This window comes from Montipora capricornis, chromosome 1 (genome assembly GCF_036669925.1).
Source record: "Montipora capricornis isolate CH-2021 chromosome 1, ASM3666992v2, whole genome shotgun sequence".
Classification (NCBI taxonomy): domain Eukaryota; kingdom Metazoa; phylum Cnidaria; class Anthozoa; order Scleractinia; family Acroporidae; genus Montipora; species Montipora capricornis.
In genome coordinates, this window is record NC_090883.1 from 43,365,464 (window position 1) to 43,387,207 (window position 21,744).

Below are 21,744 nucleotides of genomic sequence, written 5' to 3' on the forward strand. Positions count from 1 at the left end.
GAAACAAATGCGTATACCATGAAGGTGCTAATCACTGGACTAATGAATGCAGGCTTTATCTCTCAAAACCAATGCAAGAAAGGCGTGACACATTAAAGGAAAGGGGAGCATGCTGGTCCTGCTTAAAACGGGGTCACAGAACTCAAGACTGTAGAGGCAAGAAACCATGTGGCGTTAACGACTGCAATAGGTTTCACCAAACACTACATGAAGAGGAACAGGACAAAAAAAACCAACTAATATTGTTTCCGTAAGCGGTACTGCAAGTGTGTGTAATAACGAAATTGAAACGTGCTTACTCCAAATACAGAAGATACCTACAAAGAATGGATTTGCAAACGTTTTGTGGGACACGGGAGCGTCATTATGTTTTATCACAAATGCAAAGGCAAGAGCTGAAAACCTCAAGGGTATCAAGGCACAACTATCAATTATCAAAGTAGGTGGCGAAAGTGAAACCGTGGACACTTTTAAGTACAAGCTCCCACTTATTGACAAACAGGGCAAAGCAATCGTGTTCGACGTTTACGGAATCGACAAGATAACCTCCCCCATTCCATCAATCGACATACAGGGGATCTCTAAACTATTCAAAGACGTACACGAGGAAGATTTAATAAGGCCCACCGGAGAGGTTGATACCTTGATAGGTTATGAATACGCAGACTTCCACCCCTTAAAGGAACAAAGTTCTGGACATCTACTTTTATTGAGAAATCAGTTCGGACGATGTATAGGAGGAACACACCCAGTTCTTAAAGGAACCAACGAAAAGTCCCTCATTGGAACAACGTACGCCCATCATGTCAAGTCTCTGTGACCGTCGTCGATGACATTGATAAATTCGACGAATTTTTTGTTTTCGCCTTCTCTGATAGGTTTTATGTTTTGAATGGCGCACATTACGACGTCAGCAACCTTTGCAGGATCGCCGTATTTTTCGTCCAGTCTCTTCCACATCGCAGTAATATCATCATCGACGCTTTTACCGTATCGGCTGGTTCCTTTCCAAGACATGATCGGAGAACATATGGTGCGTTCTCGGCATTAATTGACGGCATGACTTGTTTTTCAAAATCTGTTTTGAATTGTGGATAATTTCTTACGTTTCCGTGAAATGACGGCATCTTGATTTTTTCGAGTTGTAGCGGATTGCTTTTGTCTTTTGCCTTGGTATCGTTTATTTTAACCGAGATAAATGCTTCGATGCGGCTACTGATCTCTTGATGGCGCGCGTGCATGTTTCGAATCCATTCGATTTCCTTTTCAACGTCTTCGTTGTCAAGTAGCTCGAGCATTGTGTTATGTAATGCCTTACAATCCGCGAGCGCGATATCTAAATCTCTTTCGGTTTTGCGCAAAGCTTCGGGAGCATTTTGGGATGCCATTGCATCGTATGCGTGTTTCACTAATGTGTCAAAGATAGTTTTCATGGACTTCTTTTTTATCCTAAATTGTTCCAATAGTCGTCTGAGTTTTTCTTGTTCCAGTCTCATTGATTCCTGTTTGTGAAATTCTTCCACTCGTTTCTGCTCGTGTAAGGTGTGGTCGTTGACGTACTGCGTGTGAGTAGTCGCTGCTTCTTCGTAGAATTCTTGCAATTCGTTTATCCATGCTCCGTTCTGCTCTATTTCGTCTTCAGCTAAGTGTATCATGTAAATATCATGCTTACCTTCGACGATATTCCAAGCGTCATGTAAGACCGCAAAGGTTCTTTTAACTGCTTCCATACCTTTGTTTTCATCGACGGACTTAAAGAATTCATTTCGTTTCCTCTTGAATCTTGCCTTGGCTGATGTCCTAATTCTCTTCGCTTCCTCTCTCTACGCCTCTTCTGCCATTCCTGGAGGATTCTCACGGATTTCGAATGTATCGGTGTATACCAATATTCAATAAGCGATCGGTTTCAAACAACTTTATTCCGTTTGGTAGCAGAAGTGTAGCGCATAATTGAAGCAGTGGTCAGTCAATACAATATGTAGTAGGTGGTATGTAGTTCGAAATCCGATGGCCTTCAGATGCTGTCTTATCACAGTTGTTTCTGTGTCAATTAGTAATTAGGCAATTATCGTTTGTCACGTTATGTGCACGTAATTATGTGAAATTATAATCAATGACGATACAATGCATTCTCTTTGTAAAAATGATAACATTCCTATGTGGGGAAAGCACCGTTGCCACATAAGAAAAGAAATTGCTATCCACCTTACACGGATCATTACTTAAAAGCAAACCAGGCAGTCCAAAATCATCGAGAGCACTGTGCTGCATTGTTTGGAGTACTGAAGATCGATGTTGAGCAGTTGGCTTAATCGATTTCTTCTTGGGGCTCTAAAAACACTTACAGAGAAAGGCACACGCTTTTCGCGGTGGCCCCACCCTAAAAGATGTCGAGCGTCAGCTTCGAAACGGGGCGTTCCGCGATTCGAACTGAACGAAACTCAAACGTACACAAATGTAACTGAAATGGACGCAACTATTGAAAGCGATACAGGTCAAAATACCAATATTTTGATAAGCAGCGGGTACGTTACAGGGGCACCCAACGACCAATTTGTTGTAAAATGTATTATTATACCCTAGTTAATGAAAATAAATGTTATTACGGCACTTTCCGGTGTTTTTCAGTGTTGCTGGGAAAACATTATCTGTTCCTTTTTCCCAGCAAGACACACAAGAAATTTCCCAGCCAGCTAGATAAAATTGGTTGGTTTCCCAGCCAGCTGATCAAATTTATTTCTCAGCCAAGAATTCCGCGTGCTTTCAAATCCCTCGATCCGAAACGAGTCCTCTCTGGGAGAGGGAAGGGTTCTTTTTTTTTTTTTTAGTCGTCCTCCCCAGTCTTCAGGATTTCTACTGCCAGCTCGGGTTGAAATGCTAGAAAAAGTCAGTAATTCCCAGGCAAAACCTCTATCAACGACAAAATTTCCCAGCCAGCTCATTGAAACACCTGTATTTTTGCCAGCCAGCAAGATTCCTCCGGGGAACAGATAATGTGAGGAACAGATTCGTTGGGTGCCCCTGACGTTATAAAGAACTACTCTGATGATGACAGCGACAAAGAAAATAACTCGACAAACAACATAGACTCCATACCGGGCCATATTTGACTTCTTCTGAAGACAAAGTAAAAACATTGGCACATCGAACAAAAAGCTTCCCGTGGCAGTGTACCATTGACTACGAAGATAACCTTTTTGCTACTTGTTTAGAAAGTCTAAGTTAACAGTACACACCAGGGATACTCCTAAGTATCTGATTAGAAATTTTCTCACTTTTCCTCCGGCTGCGCTTCAGCCGTTTGATGCATGAGGGCCAGTCTCGCGCTTGTCAAGTTGTCTCGTTCATGCCCAAAAAGAATTCTACCATTCCATGACAATGGAAGACGCCCGATTCTCATTTCATAGATTTTTTCATAAGTGTCGAGTCAACCGGTCCTACCAGCAAAATACAGCATCGATTGAAGATTTTAGCTTTCAAAACTTGCCCAAATCGTATCGGTAGGTCCTGGAAATCGCCCACAGAAAGGGCAGAGAGACAACTTCACTCGTGAACCACCATGTTTACAACAAAGCATTTTAGGCGTCTCAGTCTGCATGAAACCATCTTTCACCTCTGTCTCGAGAAGACCAGACACGCGCGGTTCTTACGTTACCTTTATGCCTGTCATGTCAATTCCTTGGGTAAAGACCAGCATCCGTTTTTTTGGTATGCTACGTATCGGAGAGCCAAAACATTTACGCATGCGCTGACAGAATGTTTGAACAAGAGAGAAAAGCGCAGTACCTCCAGACATGGCGCTGGAGCGTCGTACCAATAGAGTCATCCCGGATTTCGGCCCGTGTGATCGCTTTTGGACGCAGTTGACCCTTTCCTACTTTCCGATACCGACCTTCCTCCCGGTACGGCAACAGGCAGTTTAAGAAACGACCACGGTTACGGCAACGACAACACCAAAAAGCATGCAGTAATATTATTGGTTAAAAGAGGAAAAATGATCGTGCTGCACGTTCGACACGCATTTTTGTACATTTCTCTCCCGTACTCGTCAAAACAACAACGTAAAATGACTAATTTTCGGGTTTTGACGACAACGTGGACAAACAACAATTAATCTTTCCTTCTTTCTCTTTGCTTCAAATCCGTACGTATCAATCTGGTTAAGGTATACTTCGCTCATGTTGTACAACATAAACAAGGTAGAAACATCGTGAAATACTTAGGATAGCACAAACTAATCGTTTGAAGTGACGTTTTCGTCACCGTAGCCGTCGTGGTCTCTTAAACTCAAAAATCGAAGCATAATTACAATGAACGGTTTATGTGATGTACAATTTATTCTACTTAAGATCGACCAATCATTTAGCAGAACCCAGTCTGATGCTAGCCGGGAGGTCGCGTTAACAACGTCAAGTGTAACCTAGCACAACTTGATCTAGTGTTACGCTGGTATTAATACGGAGCAGCTAGGAAAAACACGTTGGAACAACGGTGTCAAGTGCTAGTGAGACATCAGCCATCATGTATTCGAGTAATCAGTAGTCTTGCCGCGAGTTCACCTATCATATTCAGTTGTGTTTTAAAGTTGCATCAATGAAATGGAAGCGGCTCAGTTTTAAACCAATATTTCACCAAAGAAATGTGACACTTCATGATCAGAAAAAGTATCTTAGGGCGCTTTCCCTTTGACAGAACAGACCGGCCAGACCGGGCATTTGGAAGGACTAACTCTACAACGTATTCAAATTAACACACTTTGAGGATGACATATACTCCTCCAGAACAATGCGAGGGATTATCATGGAAGTGTTCCTTCAAATTGTTGCATTTTCTTTGCAAACTGACGGGTCTGGCCGGTCAGTTCTGACAAAAGGAATGCGCCCTTATACTACTCACCAAGGCTTTACGTGAATACAAGCCAGGTTTATCCAGCATGCAGTTAGAATCGACTGAACGAAAGAAGGCGGTCAAAACAACAAAGGGGAAGGGGCTGGGGGCGTACTGCTCGGCAGAGAACGCCTATGGAAATCTTCAGGAGCGAGGTGAAACGAAAAACAAAAGAAACTGCCAATCAAACTCTTACCTCTGAAAGTCTTTGGAGTACGATATTGTGGATTTTAATTTTTAAATTGTTTTTGGATAGATGGCGGATTTCACGAGGTAAACTATTCCAAATTGTTATACCATTCCTTGAAAAGGCTAGGGTTTAATTTGTTTGTCAAGTCTTGAGGGTTCAACAAAATAGTCACCTCTTGAAGATGACCTTGGCCTATGTGAATGAATGCTTGCTTTAGAAATAAATAAATTAGCAATATTAAGAGGCGATAAGTTGTAAGATATGTCATGCATCAGAACAGCAACTGATTTAACGTGGCTCAAACTAGTTTCAACACTTGAAAGAAACGTTCTTATTAGAAGGATTGACACTACAACACTTTATCATTTAACATCAATGTTATGGTACCATATCAATCACCAATTATTGCTGAAAAAAATTCGGTCATTTTTCCGTGGCAACAGGAAAGCCCTGCAAAAACACCCCATATTTTGGCTTTAGCTGCTCATATCTCAAAAACAAACTCAGTTATCCCCATTTTTTATTTCTGAAATGTAATCAGCATGCCAGCTTTTTTGCCAATGAAAAAGACTGATTAAAAGCCGATTAACCGTCTCGAAAAATGACGCTTGGATACAAGGAGATACAATCATTGCAATAGACCTTTTCAAGGTTTCTGACGCCATTTTGGTTGGGGGGGGGGGGGCAAACAAAATTATAGAAATTCCCGCGAAATTTGAAGCGATATGAGGACATTTGTAATATCCAGTTTTCAGACGTTGCGCCTTGTACAATGATCTAATTTTCCGTTGAGTGAATGATTTCAATAAAATGACTAAAACTACTTTAAAATTTTTGAAATCTGCCTTTCTGCAGCGGAGTTATAGAGGTTTGAATTCGGCCAAAATCCCATACATTCACTTTAATTTAAGCCGCGTTTGCCCCTCAACCAAGATGGCGTCAGAAAGCATCAAAAGGCCTATTAGAACCAGAACTAATGACCACGTTGCTTTAAGGATTATGCGTGCAGGACGACAAACTTAACCCTTTGGAACAGGGTTTTCCTACTAAAAGTATCATATTTACCGCCACGCTGAGATAGCTCTGTTTTGATTGGCTTTTACAACAGTGGGAGGTGTTTTACAAAAAGATGTACTCGGGAGAGGGTAGACCGTCTAGGCCAATTATGGGAGATAGAGGCTCCCCCAACCCTAACCCCAACCCAGTGGCAAAATTCCATTCCCGGTGATCAAATCCCATCTTCCCAGCCGCAGGCCCAGTGGTTAGGGCGCTTGCCTTGAGATCCGGAGATCCCCTGAGGTTTAAGACCCGCTCTGACCACTCGTTGAATTTGTTCTGGTAGTCCCTGGTTCAACTTCCCAGCTGCACTTGTAAATAGCCAACTGGTTTGCCTCCGGCCAGTTGGGATTCTTAACAGTTGTTGTTGTTGTTGTTGTTGTTATTCCGTGTCGTTGTGTTTCATTGGCCCTGAAAAGCCCCTATGGGGAGCGGTCAATTAAGTATGTATGCATGTAAATTGGGTCAATCCAAGCTCCCATATTTCCCCTACAGGACCCTCTCATAAATCTAAGTACCCACAGGGGCTAAAATTTGTAGCAAAGTCACCACTATATTTAGTCTCCTTCGCAGTCGTTATTAAGGTCGTCACGCAACGCTCCTCCCCACTACTCCTCCCCATTTACTGGAGAGGAGCGTTGCGTGACGACCCTAATAACGGCTGCGAAGGAGACTACACTATATTCCCATATGTACCCAAATCAGGACAGGGTTTCCTCCATCAGGGTAGCCGATGACAAGTTCATTTGTGTCATTTGGGCGCTTGGATAGCTGGTTCTAGGTCCAGCCAGGAACCCATGACCCGGAGCCTACAACTCTACTGTGTTCGTGTCACGGCGTTTTCACAGACCGATTTATTTTTAGATTGAATTTCCCGCGAATGAGACTCCCACGGGAGCCCGATGACCAATTACAAAATATTAAGCTGACGTCATAGGGTCACCGAACCGGAACTGCCTTTGTTTTTTCGGGAAAAGATAGTCTAAAAATAGATTGGTCTGTAAAAATGCCGTTACATAGGCCCAGTATGGGAGCTGTAGGCTCCGGGTCATGGGTTCCTGGTCCAGCTCTCTCTCACCGTGTTGTTTCCTTACACGAGAAACTTTCTTTCACACTGTCTCGCTTCACTAAAATGATAGACAAGGATACAGTCCACAAGGGAAAGGGTGGGGAGTAGCAAATGCTCTTAGTTGCTCTGTGCCACAAAAAGCTGGCAGTGTGAGTACCACGTGACTTTGCCTTGCCCATGTCGGCTTTAGCCTTTGGAAGGCCCTCTTTCGTCACTTATTTACACCGTACACAATCATGCAATTCTTGCTTCCGTAGTAAAGTATTTGTTCAGTGATAAACTCATGATACTCAATTGCATGTATAAGCTGTTCCCGGAAGCTGTTTTATCAAATTGAGTTTATGACCGTTGATAAAAGAAAGAGGAATCTTCATAAAAGTAAATATTGATCACCATAAGAGGTCAGAAAGCTGATGTATAAAGCTGAAGCTGGAACTTTGATGAAATCCTCACCATTTATCCACCCCAGATCCCAGCCAAAAGTTTACCAGACGAACGAATGGCCTGGGTTCAGGCATGGACAGCGGATGTCATTCTAGAGATACGATCTGCTTATGTATGAAGAAGGAACTGTACCACCACAATAAAGATGGCGGAAGGATTGATCACAGACTGTCGTTTGCTGTTATCCCGCTTTGAAAACCACAAGAGTGTTCGTTTTGAGACATTTTGCGAAATATGGCGAGAGATGAACTTTTCCTTGATTCACTGGTATGCCCTTGTTTTCTTAATGAGCTTTAACAGTGAATTTTTCCTTTTTTACTGCAAGTTATTCATACAGCACGTTTCTGATAATCAGTAGTGTAGCAGCTCTCGTAACCTGCTTTAGGGCTAAACTTCAGAATACCCCGCCACCTATTTGCGTTTCATTGAATAAGAATAGGCTCTATTGACAGTATTAAGTCTCGTTCTTCAAAAGATGCCGCATAGGGGAAACAATAGTGGTTAGCTGTGGCGGGGTATCCTGAAGTTGCTCCCCAGAGCTGCTCCATCACCCCTGATAATCTCTGTTTTGATTTCTTCCTAGCGGTGGGAGGGACACAAACAGAAAGATTCAGGTTTGAAATAAGCTTGAGAATTTTTTTAAATTTGATTTTTGCTTTATATAGGTGCAAAGTTATGCACTCTGGGCTTTTATTTGTTTGTTTGTCATTTATTTGTTTGAGCAAGTTGAACTTTGGCAGCTAGTTAGCTGATGTGGACCTGCTATACCCTCCCACCCATGTACTCACAAAGGACAGCCACAAAACTGGGAACTCCATCTACTACTCTTCTTGAATAGTGTGTGGTTCTTTAACGTTCCCCATTGAAATTATTTATTTTATACATGGAAAATAATTTATTTTGTGAGACGGGGCCTCCGATTTATAGTCCTTATCCGAGAAAACTGTAAAGTCTAACCATAATTTGCAGATGAAATTACAAAGACAGCACTCTCTCCTCAGTTATTTTATGATCCTGAGTTTGGATCGAACCAGTACTGCCACAGGTGACCCAGGTGCTGCAAGTGGCATTTTAAAAAAAAAAGTAGTTGTGAGGGAGCAATTTCTGCACAATAGTCTTGGTATAAAATCATTTTATTTAGTAGTGGAAGGGTACCTATGCCATATATGTCAAATAACTCCGAAATCGAGTTGCAGACATAAGAAATAATTACTACATGACAATTGTTCTAAGTTTGGAGGCCATTTTATTGTGATTTAATTACAAACTATCTTGCAGAAAACACTCCCTCACAACTACTATTTTTACACTGCCACTTGCAGAGCCTGGGTTATTTGTGGTCCTGCATTGCAGGCTGACGCTCAACCAACTGGGCCACTTGTGTGTGGTTCTTGAACACTCAAAGTATTGCGGGCAAAGGTCAAAGCAAATGGACATTTTTTTAGGGTAATTAACAAGTTGGAGCAAATGTATGTCTGGTAAAAAAAATAGACTGTAACCATGTGGGTAGGTGCCTAGGGTCAGTACACTTTAGTCTCGATCTGCACCCCACCCCCTTCTCCAAAGGAGAATGTTTTTTTTTTTCATTGGGGGTTTGTGATATTTTCTGTTACCGGTAAGAAGCCTACAAAATTTGAGAGACTTTTTTCAAAGGACATGACAAGATATCAACCATTAGGATTTTATCTTTCAAAGGGCACTTTTCCCTTTATACTTTGGGCACTTGACTTTCGTAATTCAACATAAAAAAAATATCACTATGGTCCAAAACGTTTTTGTCGAACCTCTTTGTTACCAAAATAATATCCTTGATTTTTGTTTCAGTTGGTTGACTATCTGTTTCGTATCATAAGTACTTATCTTGATCCTACTCCATGCAGTTTTCCATATCGAATTGGAGCTGTGTATGCTCTATATGCTGTTTATCACACCCAGCTTAATCGACCAAAAGTTAGGGTAGGTATTAAACTCTTCATTGTATTAAAAATGTGTTACTACAATTGTCATGTTCTGCGGAATCTCATCTTCAAGCTCCAACGGCCAAACTCTGCCAAACTTTTTTGCTCTTATCAATCAAACTTCCAACGCCGAGCCAAAAGTTGACCCGGAACCACGGAATAGGATGCCAAAATCAGTTGATGTGTGACGTATATAACCTACCAATCAACATCTTTGGTGCTCATGGTATGTTTGTACATTCAAACACAACGTTGATGGAAAAAGACAATGGAATCTGTACAGATCTTTTTACTGAAGAACCTGCAAAAATATATCATAATGGTATTTATAGCTGTGAACTAAACACAAAAACTCCATTCACTTTCCGAGGTGCATCTATCTTCCCAGCTATGTTCAGAAATTTGATCGACGATGGAAGCCAAAACGCAGTGTGGGGCTTAGAGCTTGAAGGTGAAATTCCACAGAATGATGAGAATCGCAGTTAGACCTTACCGCTAAAAATAATCTGGAAAGTTGTATTTGAAGATCTCAACAAGTGTCCGCCAAAATTCTTGCAGATTCGGATGACTTTGTCTATGATGAAGGATTTGAAGGAACTTCACAACCAGATCGTGGAACAACAGGTTTAGAATAAAATCCCATTCATATGGTTAAGAGTGTTATCAATGGAAATTTTGGTAAATTATTTTTTAGTTTTTTTTGTTCTTTACATAAGGAGACAGAGTCTAAATTATTTCCAATTTTTTTGTTCATAGCACCACGATGCTGATTATATTCTTCGACTTATGTACAAAGAAAGGGCATTCTTATTTGTTGCAATGCCAATACCGGTATGAAACAACTTTATATTCATGCGAAATGAAAGTATTGTATCTTTGCCATTTGTTACATAATGAATTGTTTTACTCTTTGTATCATTTACTCATTATTATATATATAAATATAGCCAAATGGTTTGCTTCCAGCCAGTTGGGGTTCTTAACAGTTGTTGTTGAAATGTCCTGATCTGTGGTGATTGTGTTTGACAGTTTCATTGGCCCTGAAAAGCCCCTATGGGGAGTGGTCAATTAAGGATGTACATGTATGTATGTAATATTAAACATTACAGACGTTACATTTGTCTGAGATGCTTAAATGTCACTAGCATTGATTACCACGTAACATAGAAATTATATAATTGTTGTAAAGGCTGCCAGATCCCAACTTGAGTATGTGAACTGTAGTTTAGAGCCGTCAACATTTTGTACTTATAATCTTTTAACAGCTTGCTTATGGATCAAAAGAAGCCATCACAAGCCAAGAGGAAGGACAAAGCTCTGCATTTGTTGATGATGTTAATGATAATCTAGAGGAAAGATTTAAAGGAGTTGAGGTGATCAACTTCACCAAGTTTATTTTTACTCAACGAACGAAACAACATAATTCAGAAGGCCTCACACTCTCGCCGACTGAGCTAAATTCTCTTAACTAAATGCAAAGTTCACATGACCTGAATAGCATCTGAGAAGAAAATATTGTGCTTTCCTTTGTGCAGCAACACCCCTACAAGACCCTACAACTGATTAAAAGAGCAAAAGGCGTCCAAAGAATTTTAAGAAAATGATGAAACCTTTGAGTTTACAATACATGTTTCGACAGAAACTTCTGCCATCCTCGCTGTTAGTCAGAATGCAAAGCAATGCAACCTGAATTTATAATAAATAGAGAATGCTGATGTGAAAATAGTAACAACGGAATGAAGTATATAGCGTGAAAGTGTGGGGATTAAAAAGATAGTTTTAGATTGACGTGGCGTAATTGTTGATCCAAAGAGGGTTGTTCTCTCTGAATATGAACAGCCTCTTTTATCTTGAGTTGAAAACTGGTGGAGGTGTGATCTAAAAAACAATCTGCTGAACATGAAGCGTGACAATGTTAAGAATTCTGCGGATGTTTGACAATGTAAGAGGCCTTATCACTGGCAAAATGAATGCTCTTTCACACGTGTGGAAAAATGCCAGGCCGTTTTGTCGACGTAACAGGCATTACAGCAGCCCGCACATGTAAACTTGTAAACCACATGTGAACGGAGCCTGTGATCTTAAAAGAAGAAAAAACTAGTTTGATGTCTAAATCATTGCAACAGCACTTAAAGAAAGGGCAAACCTTTTAGTTTTTTTGAGTAACAACAGAAAAATGGCCTATTTTATTTACTCATTTATTTCAATTATTTATTTATTTGTATTTATTTACTCAGACATCCTGTTACTTTAATTTTACAGATTTCAAAATCTTGATCTTTTTCGGAACTTCCGAAAACTGTAGTAAGCCACCTTAAATTACACTGTCAATCAACACCATGCATTAAAAGAGGGGTGTTTAGACTTAAGCACTATTTGAGACATTAGATCATTTCTCTCATTCAAAATACTGTGGTATTTTTAGGGTAGTCCAGTTGCAGTTAGGGAGTTAAGTAAGACACTAAGTTAGACATTTAAGTGTTGAATTGCGGAAATTTGTGTGGGAGCACTTTGTGACTGTCACATTCTCGTTATCCCGGAAGTACCCATTACGGTTTTGACTAATGACTTTCACTGTTTGTTTTGCACAGAAATTAGATGAGGCTCATAAAAACTACATTCAGATGAAGGCAAAGTTACTGGGGTCAGGAGCCATTTCTACTGATCGACCATTCTCTGCCATCTCTGATAATCTTGTTACAGATATTGCCAGGTATAATTATGTTATATGCTCAATGATTAAATCCTTGAGCATTAATTTGTGTTGTTAAAGCTCAGATTATTAATTAGTGCAATTTCGACTGAATGAGGAACTTTTTGGGGTGTTCGCTCCAAAACTGCTCAAAACTCTGTCAAAAAGTTGCATTTTGAATGGCAATGATTGCCTTAACCCATTGAGCCCTGGGAGTGACAAAATTAAGAGATTTATATTCTGTCTGATGCCAGACCATTTTACTCGTTAACTGAGGGCAATCTTAGGGTGTTGAAGTGTCAATGGGTTAATTAGCTGTCAAAAACTATGTCGCCAGTCCGTTAACCCATTGACCCCTGGGAGTGAGACTTCAGAGATTTTTACTCTGTCTGACGCTAGACAATTTTACCCGTCAACTAGACGGTGTCTGACATTTGCAGACTGCAGACTGGCTACAAATAGCATTGATAAACAGTATTTAAGTCTAATAACCCATTTCAAATAGCGCTGATAAACAGTATTTGAGTCTAAGAACCCATTTTAAAATGGTTAGCTTTCAATAATATTATTGAAAGCTAACCGTTTTAAAATGGTTTCTTTAGACTTAAATACCGTTTATCAGCACTATTTGTAGCCAGCCTGCAGTCTGCAGTCTGCAAATGTCAGACACCGTCAACTAGAAGCGTCCTAGGGCATTTGAGTTGTCAATGGGTTAAACAGTAATCCTTTGCTATCTCAGACTGTTCTATGCAAAGATAAATGAAAGCGAGAGCTTGCTTGCCGGCTAGTGACCTCCAAACACTTTTAAAAGCCATTGACTCAATCCTCAGTCCTGAGACTGAATAGATTTTACTGTCTAATTCTAACTCCAGACAATTTTACTCGTCAGTGGGGGGTAGTTCACAAGTCGATGGTTTAACAACTGCTTCATCCACTCAGAAACTATGTCCTCTTCTTACAATGTGTATAATATATAGATTTAGCCAAGCCTAAATGCGGATCTCCCATGATTTCTAACCCCAGAAAGCAATATAGTGTACATGGAAATAATTATAATTATTATATGTTTCTGCATAAAGTACAAAATTAATCATCATTACTGCATACAGTTTATGGTGATCAAACAGATCAAATGCCTTTGAGCTGACAGCAGTAAACAAACAATTAAGCCTTGCAAACAATAACCAACAATTTTTATCAACAACTAAAACTGAATTACATGCACAGTCATCTCTTTCACAACATTTTCCATTTGACAGACAATCCTTTACTCCCTCTCTCTTCAGTTTAGAACAACGGCAAAATTACAAAGTCAACCTAAAGCATAGTAAATTTGCTTACTCAACTGCAATTTCACAGTCAAACAAAGCAGCTCATGACTGGACATCCATTTCACACAAAAAGCCTATTTAAATGTGATTGTTGAACTATTATATAATAATCTCTGTCAACACGGAATTGCAGACGTTTTTAGGCCTTCTTCGTTTTTTAGTGAGTTTTACAAAATATGTGAGGCAGCGAGGCGTATATTAAGAAGGAAAACATTACCTGCAAGCAAACTGTCTCTCACTCTGTTTCTCTCATTCTCTCTTTTTGCTCATTTTTTTTGCAAAAATGAATTTAATTTAATGTATTTTTTTAAGTATTTAAAAGCCATTTTACGTGGTAAAAACCCTTTCTACCCTAGATTAATTATTTGCATACAGTGTAATCTATCCAAAGATAATTATAACGCATTATTTAAATAAAATTATCTTTTCATCTCTAAAATAGTCATGAAAATAATATGGGTGGTATCAAAATTATTTAACCTGTACCCCATGAAAAAGCAAAGAACTATTGGTACCAGTATTTTTGAGAGTTAAAAGTCCCATCACTAATCAGTTCTGCACAGAAAGAGTGGTTTTGAGTTTTATGTAAAGAACTTTATTAAATTTATAAGGATTACTATGTTTGGTGAGCATTTGCAGGATAGCACTAGTCTGAGAGTTGTTTCATGATTTGCTTACTTGATTTTTTTCAATATTTATTAAGTGAATTACAGAAATTTGATGAATGGAAGCGTACACGATGCCAAAAGGTAGGGAAGATTCTACAGTGTGTTTTACTTGCAATTTATTATTACTATAATTGTTAATAGCAAGATTATTTCAGATGATCAAAAGCATTAATTTGGACATATGAAAAACTTTTAACAGCATGTTTTGGAGAGAAAAACTGGAACATCCTTGTCATTACCAAACACTGGCAGTGCTGAATCTGTTAACAACCCAAATGCACCAGACAAAGAAACAAATCCCACAGTGACAAGCACTGTGGAAAAGGTGAGATAAGAAGTTATATTTTGTTTATAAGTAACAACATTCATTTATTAACATATTGAGATCCCTTGCTGATGACTTACTTGTATTACTTAAAACAACCGGGGTAAACTCAGTTCTAAGGCAATGGTCAAGCATCAGATTACAACTTGGCAGGTTGTGTGTTTATTAAATAATTAATACCTGCCAAACCAACCCTCAGCTCAAAATCATGAAAGAAATGAGGAGAAAACACTATTATTGTAATCAATCTGCAAGTGGTTAGACTTTCAAGTCTTTTTGAATATGAATCCTAAACTATAGGTCTCATGTCTTAGTCACTTGATTGTTCACAAATTCACAAAATCCTGAAATCCTATGACATGTTGAAGAACCCACAAACCTATTCACATAGAGCTAACAAAGCATAGAAATCCAGATGTTTTGGTTTGTCCTCTCCATCAGATGTGGCTGGCTTGGTGTGTTATCTCTGAAAGGCTTGTGGTGAATAAGGACAAGACTAGTATAAATGTCAATTGCAATTGCATTTTTTTTTTATCCTTAGCTGTCCATTTTTCTATGTCTTCTATAATTATAAAGAGGGTTCCCATCATGTCGCTTGTCTGAATTTTAAAAGGTCTCATGTCGGTGCCTTGTCAATGTTGCGCTCAGAAATTTAAAGGAAGGATGTTGTTTGTTGTGATTTCACTTTAAGTGCTTTTGCTACTTTTTAGGCCATGTCGCTTGCCCTGACAGAGCCTCTATTTTGATGAAATGACTAGTTGCTCTGACAGGCTAATGCTTGAAACGCTAGCTTCTAAATTTCCTTATGGTGTTCAGTTTACCATATCAACCCAGTTGACAAACCATTTCTATTTTTAAATGTGTAATTTGGATTAATTTGCAAGGCTGTCAAGTGCACGTTTTTCAATGTCCAACCCCATACAAATTCAGGAAATTGTCAGTCTGCAAGTCAGTCATAATGAACATTATTTAAAGATTGACGTCGCATGGAAAAATATTCAATTTCACTTCAATAAGCAAAGGCCATGTAGGCAAAAACAATGATAAATCATTATTATTCTATGATGCTGGGGGAATCTGCTGAGCGCTGCAGGGTTTACTGAATCAGATGTAATAGACGAACACTACAGATATCTTCATCATTATTATTCGCGACTGTTAACGCAAAGTATTTTTTACTTAAGGAAAGTGCTGCAAAGGGTTCGAGGATAAATGAAATTAAGAAGCGATCATTTGCTTCAGTGTCTAAGGTAGGTTGAAAATATTTTTCTGCAAACTGTTGTTCTAATAGGTATACTGTAAAGCCATTCCAACAGTTTATCTTGTCATAGTAGTGTTTGAATGTCTAGCAACATTTTCCTCAGGTTTCAAAGAGTATGAGACATCTTCAACCAACCAAAGACTCTTCAGATGAGGAAAATAAATCAAGGAAAAGGGGTACAAAGAAGTGAATGCTAGGAATGCAAGGAAAACACAGCTACCCTTGTAGTGAAGAGAGGAGGTCTTTCAGAAAACAACACTCCTTACAAGACAGCTGAAATATTAATTTATTGTTTATTGTTGATAAAGTTGTACAGCCTAATTTTCTATTATTATAATACTAAATATAGTTTATTGTACAAAGAGTACACTATTATTTCCCGTAGAAACCTTAAGAAGACCAGACAGTGGCAAAATATATTTTCATACAAAAAATTGTATTGGTACACTTAAGCATGTTTGTATTATGTTAACATGATTTTTACATATTAACTCAAAATCTTTCTACTATGACGCCCTGTCACGCATGCAAAGTCACCCTTGTAGTGAGAAACCCTCATTCTGTTTTTGTCAATAATGAGAACCAAGCTTTTTACTAGGCAAGAGCCTTTTCTTTTTTGGATCTTGTCATCTCTTATGTCACAAAGAATATGGTGGTACATTGTAGTTAAACTTGTGGTAAAATTTCAAAATCTAACATTTCATACTCATATTTATGACAAATATTATGATTTTATTGATACGCTAAGGGAAACAAAGTTCAAGTAGCTTTCGCATAATTCCTTTTTCTTTCTTGGGAGATAAATGCCAATTTCCAGCCACTGTTTGGGGTTAATAAAGCGGCAAACTGAGTCCCAAAATATTGATTAGTTTTGCCAAAAGGAGAGAGAGACCAATAAATTAAAAAAAAAGCAGACAAAAATTCCTCCAGTATTTTATATTCCTTAGCCCTCCTTTTCTATCATTTGTATTTTTCTATTTGGATACCAGTACTTCACTCCCCAAGTTTCAAGGAATTTGACTGCAGTTTCACAGTAAGTTCATGAAAAAGTTGTTTGAACCCTTTTGCTTGCAGTCCATATTAAAAACAATTCAGGTAGTATGTCTACTAAAGTCAATGTTAGTCAAAGTCCTTCTGGTGGGGCACTGGGAGTTCTCTCGATGAAATTATAAGGCGGAGGATAAAATCGTGAACTATCATACTGTTGTGATTCAAACTCCCTTGTCTCTGTAAAATGTGGAGGTTCTCGTGCAAATGGCACTTGTGGCGGTTGTTGGGGGATGTAATACTCATCCCCGTACTTGACAAATGCACCAGGTAGGGGCACATATCTGCCCTCAATAGATTCTTTAGAATGCTGTCTGTGGTAACGAAGCCAACAGCAGACAAGGATAAGGAAGAAAAACAAAAGTCCCATCGTCAGCCTGGAATGAAGAGACAAAAATGAATGAACTTTCCCTTGCTAAGTTATAGGAATTTAGGAAAGGAGTGTCTAGTCATTCTAGCGCTGGAGAACTAATTGGGGACACTGTAAACTGAAATTAACAATTAACGCAAAACCAGAGTACCCGGAGAAAACTTCACGGTGCACAGTAGAGAACCAACAAACTCAACTCACATATGACACCGAGTCTGGGAATTGAACACAGGCACATTGGTGGGAGGCGAGTGCTCTCACCACTGCAACATCCCTTAAGGTCTTGTTTTGTGTGGATCAATAATAATAATATTTATAAGTGCCTATGGTAGGAGCCTTTCTAGAGGTGGTGAGCAACGATCAGTGTGGCAGTACATGGTACGTTTATGTGTTGATGTTCATGTTGGTATAATTTTATTGCAGAAAGGGGCAAATAATAATTGGAGTGGCCCACATATTGAGAACTTGAGCGATAAAGAAATTTAATGAATAAACAATAATGATGACAACATAATAAAAGTTCTACGTTTCCTGGGTTGGTTTAACTTCCATGGAATCAGGTCATAATGGATGAAAAGTGAGGGTAATCAATTTTACTGTGATTTTCATGATTCTGCGGAATCTCATCTTCAAGCGTCAACTGCCAAACTGCGTTTTGGCTTACATCAATTAAACTTCCAACACCAAGCCAAGAGTTGACCCGAAACCAAATGCTTTTTTTATGTGTGACATAACCTACCAATCAGCATCTTTGGTTCCCACGGTATCATACAATCGAACTTGATGCCATCGATGGAAAGCAATGGAATCTGTATGAAGGTTTTTACTGAAGAACCTCTTAAAAGAAATCATAATGGTATTCGAGCTGTGAACTAACAAAAACTCCAATTCACTTTCTTGAGGCGGAGTCAATCTTCCCAGCTAAGTTTGGGAATTTGATTGATGGAAGCCATACACAGTTTGGCGCTTAAGTGTGATATTCTGCAGAATTATGAAAATCACAGTAAGGGCAGCTGTCATTTGCAAATAGCGTTATTAAGTCAACAGTGTCAAATTCACTCACCATAGGTACCAGTAATCTGTTAGATAATCGCAGCACATATCGTAGCCACAGCAGTACTCATTGTAATTGCACCTTTAATAAAAGTAAAAAAAAAAGTCATCAACATTCTTGGCACCTTGGATCATAATAATTTTTTATTGGACAAGAAAGGCTCAATGGGTGAGGGTCAATTCTTGAATGGCTGGTAGGGCAGTTGGTGGCTAACCTGGCAAATAGGCATTGGGTGAAAAATTGTAAACCCATAGACTGAAATGCAAAAATGTCCGCCAGCAAATTATTCTTTTGTCTTTGTGAAAATTAGTCTTCAGGACTAGCCTCGTTTTACAGCCAAAATTCTTTCAATTTTACACTTGTTAACAAGGCCATCAGGCTAGTTAACACAAAGACAAAAGAATAATGTCATTTATTGCCGGCAATTTTTGCATTTGGTCTACGACAGGATTTTTTTCAACCGTCCCTACCCCAAGTTCTTTTTGGGTCTTTTTGCATTCAAAGGCCCGGAGGAAAAAGGTGATAAGAAATATGATTAAGGAAGAGATTTTGACCAGGTGAGAACATTTTGCCCTCTTCAGCTGACTACTTGGGAAAACACTGGATTCTAAAGACACATGACTGTGAAAAAGAAGTTGCTACTTGGGAGCTTAGGTTGAGTAGGCCCTGTTGAACTGGCATATTATTTTTATGTCATTTTTGCAGTAAAATGGGTCAACCTCAGAGCTCAGATGAGTGCAAACTGTAGTCATCGTCGTAGTAATAATAGGGGTGATTTTGCCAAACTTCTAGGACTTTAAATTCTAGCCTATGTGCTGGTAACTTTTCTTGCTAGGAGATCACGGCAGAGATCATTTAGACGACTGATTAACCACAAAAGAAATTTTGAATTATAAGCCAGGGTAGAAACAAATGCACCCAAAATTTGCTTGACAGAGACAAACTTTCTCGGACTATTGCTGCTGGGTCCCAAATGAGCATTTGCTTACCAATCCGCATGACACTGATGGGATCCCTCCACCTTCAAAAGGAGACAAACATAGTGGAGTTGAGTTAACTTGTTGACTTAGCTTCTGGTTTGGAGTATCTGTAATTGAGGCAGGTTACTTTTGAGGAGGGAGAGAGCATTAATAAAACATGAAATTCACATGTAAAGTGTTCTGCTTTGAATACTTTAAAAGCTGAAGTTGCTCTGGGTAAAACCTGTTTCATTCTTGTTTTCTTTGCTCAGCCAATCAGAAATCATTACTGTTGCAAGGATAAACACAAAACAACATGCAAGCTAGATGAGAGCAATCATGTTTTACTGCACCAGACAGTTATGAAAGGTACTGGTGTAGAAAGAAATAACAACTAAGAAATTAAAAGTCATATGGCTCAAAGAAAAGTGATCAGCGAAAATAATAAATTACAGTTCCATTGCCAATAAAATCTGTTTAAAATGTGAAAAATTAAAAAAATAAAGGCAACTTAAATATCAGATACAACATAAAATTCAATTAGTAAGAATGATAAAAGAAAATTAAATTCTAACAATAAAAACAGAATAACCATGTCAAAGACCTCCACTGAACTGGTTGGTGTCAATTGGTGTGACATTCACAATTTTTTATAGCGGGTTCAAATGATTTTAATGGGGATTGCAATGAACAATGTAAAAAACACATTTTCAACTTCCTTGCTGACTGCTTGCAAATGGCCAAGTGGTCTGCCCTCTGCCAGTAGTTGTGTTTGTTTTGCTGGCCTTGAAAAGTCCAGAAAGGTAGCAGACAGTCAAGGAAATTATGATAAATTATATATTGATCAGTGGCTTGGTTCTATAACACACTGACAACAAAATATAAGACTTCTACATTCAAAGGCAAGGTCTTTAATCTACGATCCTATTCCAAAAAGACGAAAAAAACCGTAGAGCAATTTCCAGAGGCGACAGTCTGTCCTCGCTTGCGTTTAGAACAAACGTCGTGGAGGAAACAGCGCGATGGAAATTTGATATCAAAACCCATCACTCCTAAATTATAACGTAATTGATTTAATAATATATTTGTCTTTTAAATTGTACTTTTAGCTGCATGTTCGAATTCTCATCAACTTCTTCTATTGGACTGAATTGAATGGACGACATTTTTCAGGCTAAAGGAAAAGGCCATGGAAACAGGATAAATTAACACTCGCGCGCCTGAAAGAATTAGAGGGAGAAGAAAATATACTATTTCCTGGTTTACCACTGCGATAATGTATTTCAAATTAAATAGTTATGTATTTTTGCAAAAGATAAACTAACTTTTTACTAACTTTAGGTTACCAGAGATTTAATAGCTTCATTCGAAATATTATGCTGTACATGTAACTGGCAAGCTGCTACAGTCATGTGCGTTTTCTAACTTCTGAAATGGTTTACTTTTGACAGTAGGGTTGACATCAACTATTCAAAATCCTTAAATATACTTTTATAAACATGCAATTTTGCACGAAGTTCATGATGGTTCTTTTTTACAACAAAATTAAGATTTGAGGATTAGGCATCACATTCAACACGTCAAGTTAACACTACTACATTGAAATGATGTGTAATTTCCTTGTAACGATTAATTTAAACCTCACCCAAAATATAGACATGTAGACCAAAAAAGCGGTACGAATGCACGAAGGAATGAAGCCTTTGGGGAAAAAGATCCAAATATCAGCAGCCATTCGACATACATTCAATTCAATGCGTATGATCTATTGTAGCTCAGACGTGTATCACTGTAATAAATGCGCATATTTTGAAACCGTCTACTTCCAAATTCGTCACGCACACTAAGGTCGTCATGCAATGCCGATGAGTTGCGTGACGCCCATATAAAAGTATCAAAGCGACAGAAAAAGAGGAGTATATATGAAAAAAGGAAAATGAATATTTGCAGATACAAGTGACCACTTCAATGTCTAGTCTGAGACCGACGTTGTTGCCCGAAAAATGCCTTTTGCGAATGAGTAGTCTGCGTGGCAGGCGTTCCTGTTCGAAAGAAGAGCTCCCAAACGATTTTCCGTAAACAGGCCGCGCGAAAGTTGGGTCGACCCAACTTTCGCGCGGCCTGTTTACGGAAATTGGGAGCTCTTCTTTCGAACAGGAACGCTTGCTACGCAGGCTACAGGCGACGGGTAGCGAAAGGGAACACTCGAGGAGGGCGCGCGCGGACGAAGGAACGGGAACGGTCTAGTCATTAAAAATGCGAGGATCGTCTGCCCGCACTTCAAACAAGCATTTCTTTCATTTAGCTATTTTACTCTTGGTTTAGTTTCTGCAGGTATGGTCAATACTGATTGCCGTAATATTTCTGAACATTTTCAATTTCGTTTACAATTTAGGTCTGTCGCTCAATCTTGAGCATTTTAGACCTGCTGTA

At 38.9% G+C, this 21,744-nt stretch overlaps 3 protein-coding genes across 4 annotated transcripts in view; 2 read left to right on the top strand and 1 right to left on the bottom strand.

Annotated features, from left to right (window-relative positions):
* LOC138045363 (uncharacterized) overlaps window positions 1-21,744 on the top strand; it is a 235,795-nt gene that overhangs the window by 47,821 nt on the left and 166,230 nt on the right. The window lies entirely within an intron of this gene.
* Window positions 7,771-16,802, top strand: LOC138045209 (snRNA-activating protein complex subunit 1-like). 2 transcript variants are annotated; one of them, XM_068891625.1, is made up of 11 exons: window positions 7,771-7,913; window positions 8,230-8,260; window positions 9,471-9,602; window positions 10,163-10,228; window positions 10,361-10,435; window positions 10,870-10,977; window positions 12,196-12,317; window positions 14,331-14,376; window positions 14,495-14,620; window positions 15,805-15,870; window positions 15,985-16,802. In XM_068891625.1, the coding sequence occupies exons 1-11, from the start codon at window positions 7,792-7,794 to the stop codon at window positions 16,069-16,071; spliced, it is 981 nt and encodes a 326-aa protein (XP_068747726.1). In that variant the 5' UTR covers window positions 7,771-7,791; the 3' UTR covers window positions 16,072-16,802. The 2 variants fall into 2 exon arrangements, with proteins under 2 accessions (XP_068747726.1, XP_068747731.1); XM_068891630.1 differs by lacking the exon at window positions 8,230-8,260 and having other exon boundaries at window positions 7,796-7,913.
* Window positions 16,144-21,133, bottom strand: LOC138045224 (uncharacterized). The gene is made up of 4 exons (XM_068891644.1): window positions 20,957-21,133; window positions 19,342-19,373; window positions 18,362-18,433; window positions 16,144-17,305 (listed from the first exon to the last, which is right to left on the bottom strand). The coding sequence occupies exons 1-4, from the start codon at window positions 21,044-21,046 to the stop codon at window positions 17,005-17,007; spliced, it is 495 nt and encodes a 164-aa protein (XP_068747745.1). The 5' UTR covers window positions 21,047-21,133; the 3' UTR covers window positions 16,144-17,004.

What these genes read in the sequence shown, in the direction of transcription:
- LOC138045209 (XM_068891625.1), top strand. Translation starts at nt 7,792, where the DNA reads ATGGCGGAAGGATTGATCACAGACTGTCGTTTGCTGTTATCCCGCTTT. An exon ending in TTAATCGACCAAAAGTTAGG is followed by an intron (nt 9,603 to 10,162) that starts GTAGGTATTAAA and finishes AAATTCTTGCAG; the next exon opens with ATTCGGATGACTTTGTCTAT. An exon ending in TGACAAGCACTGTGGAAAAG is followed by an intron (nt 14,621 to 15,804) that starts GTGAGATAAGAA and finishes TTTTTACTTAAG; the next exon opens with GAAAGTGCTGCAAAGGGTTC.
- LOC138045224 (XM_068891644.1), bottom strand. Translation starts at nt 21,046, where the DNA reads ATGGCTGCTGATATTTGGATCTTTTTCCCCAAAGGCTTCATTCCTTCG. An exon ending in TCTACATGTCTATATTTTGG is followed by an intron (nt 19,374 to 20,956) that starts GTGAGGTTTAAA and finishes CTCCTTTTGAAG; the next exon opens with GTGGAGGGATCCCATCAGTG. An exon ending in ACAGATTACTGGTACCTATG is followed by an intron (nt 17,306 to 18,361) that starts GTGAGTGAATTT and finishes TCTTCATTCCAG; the next exon opens with GCTGACGATGGGACTTTTGT.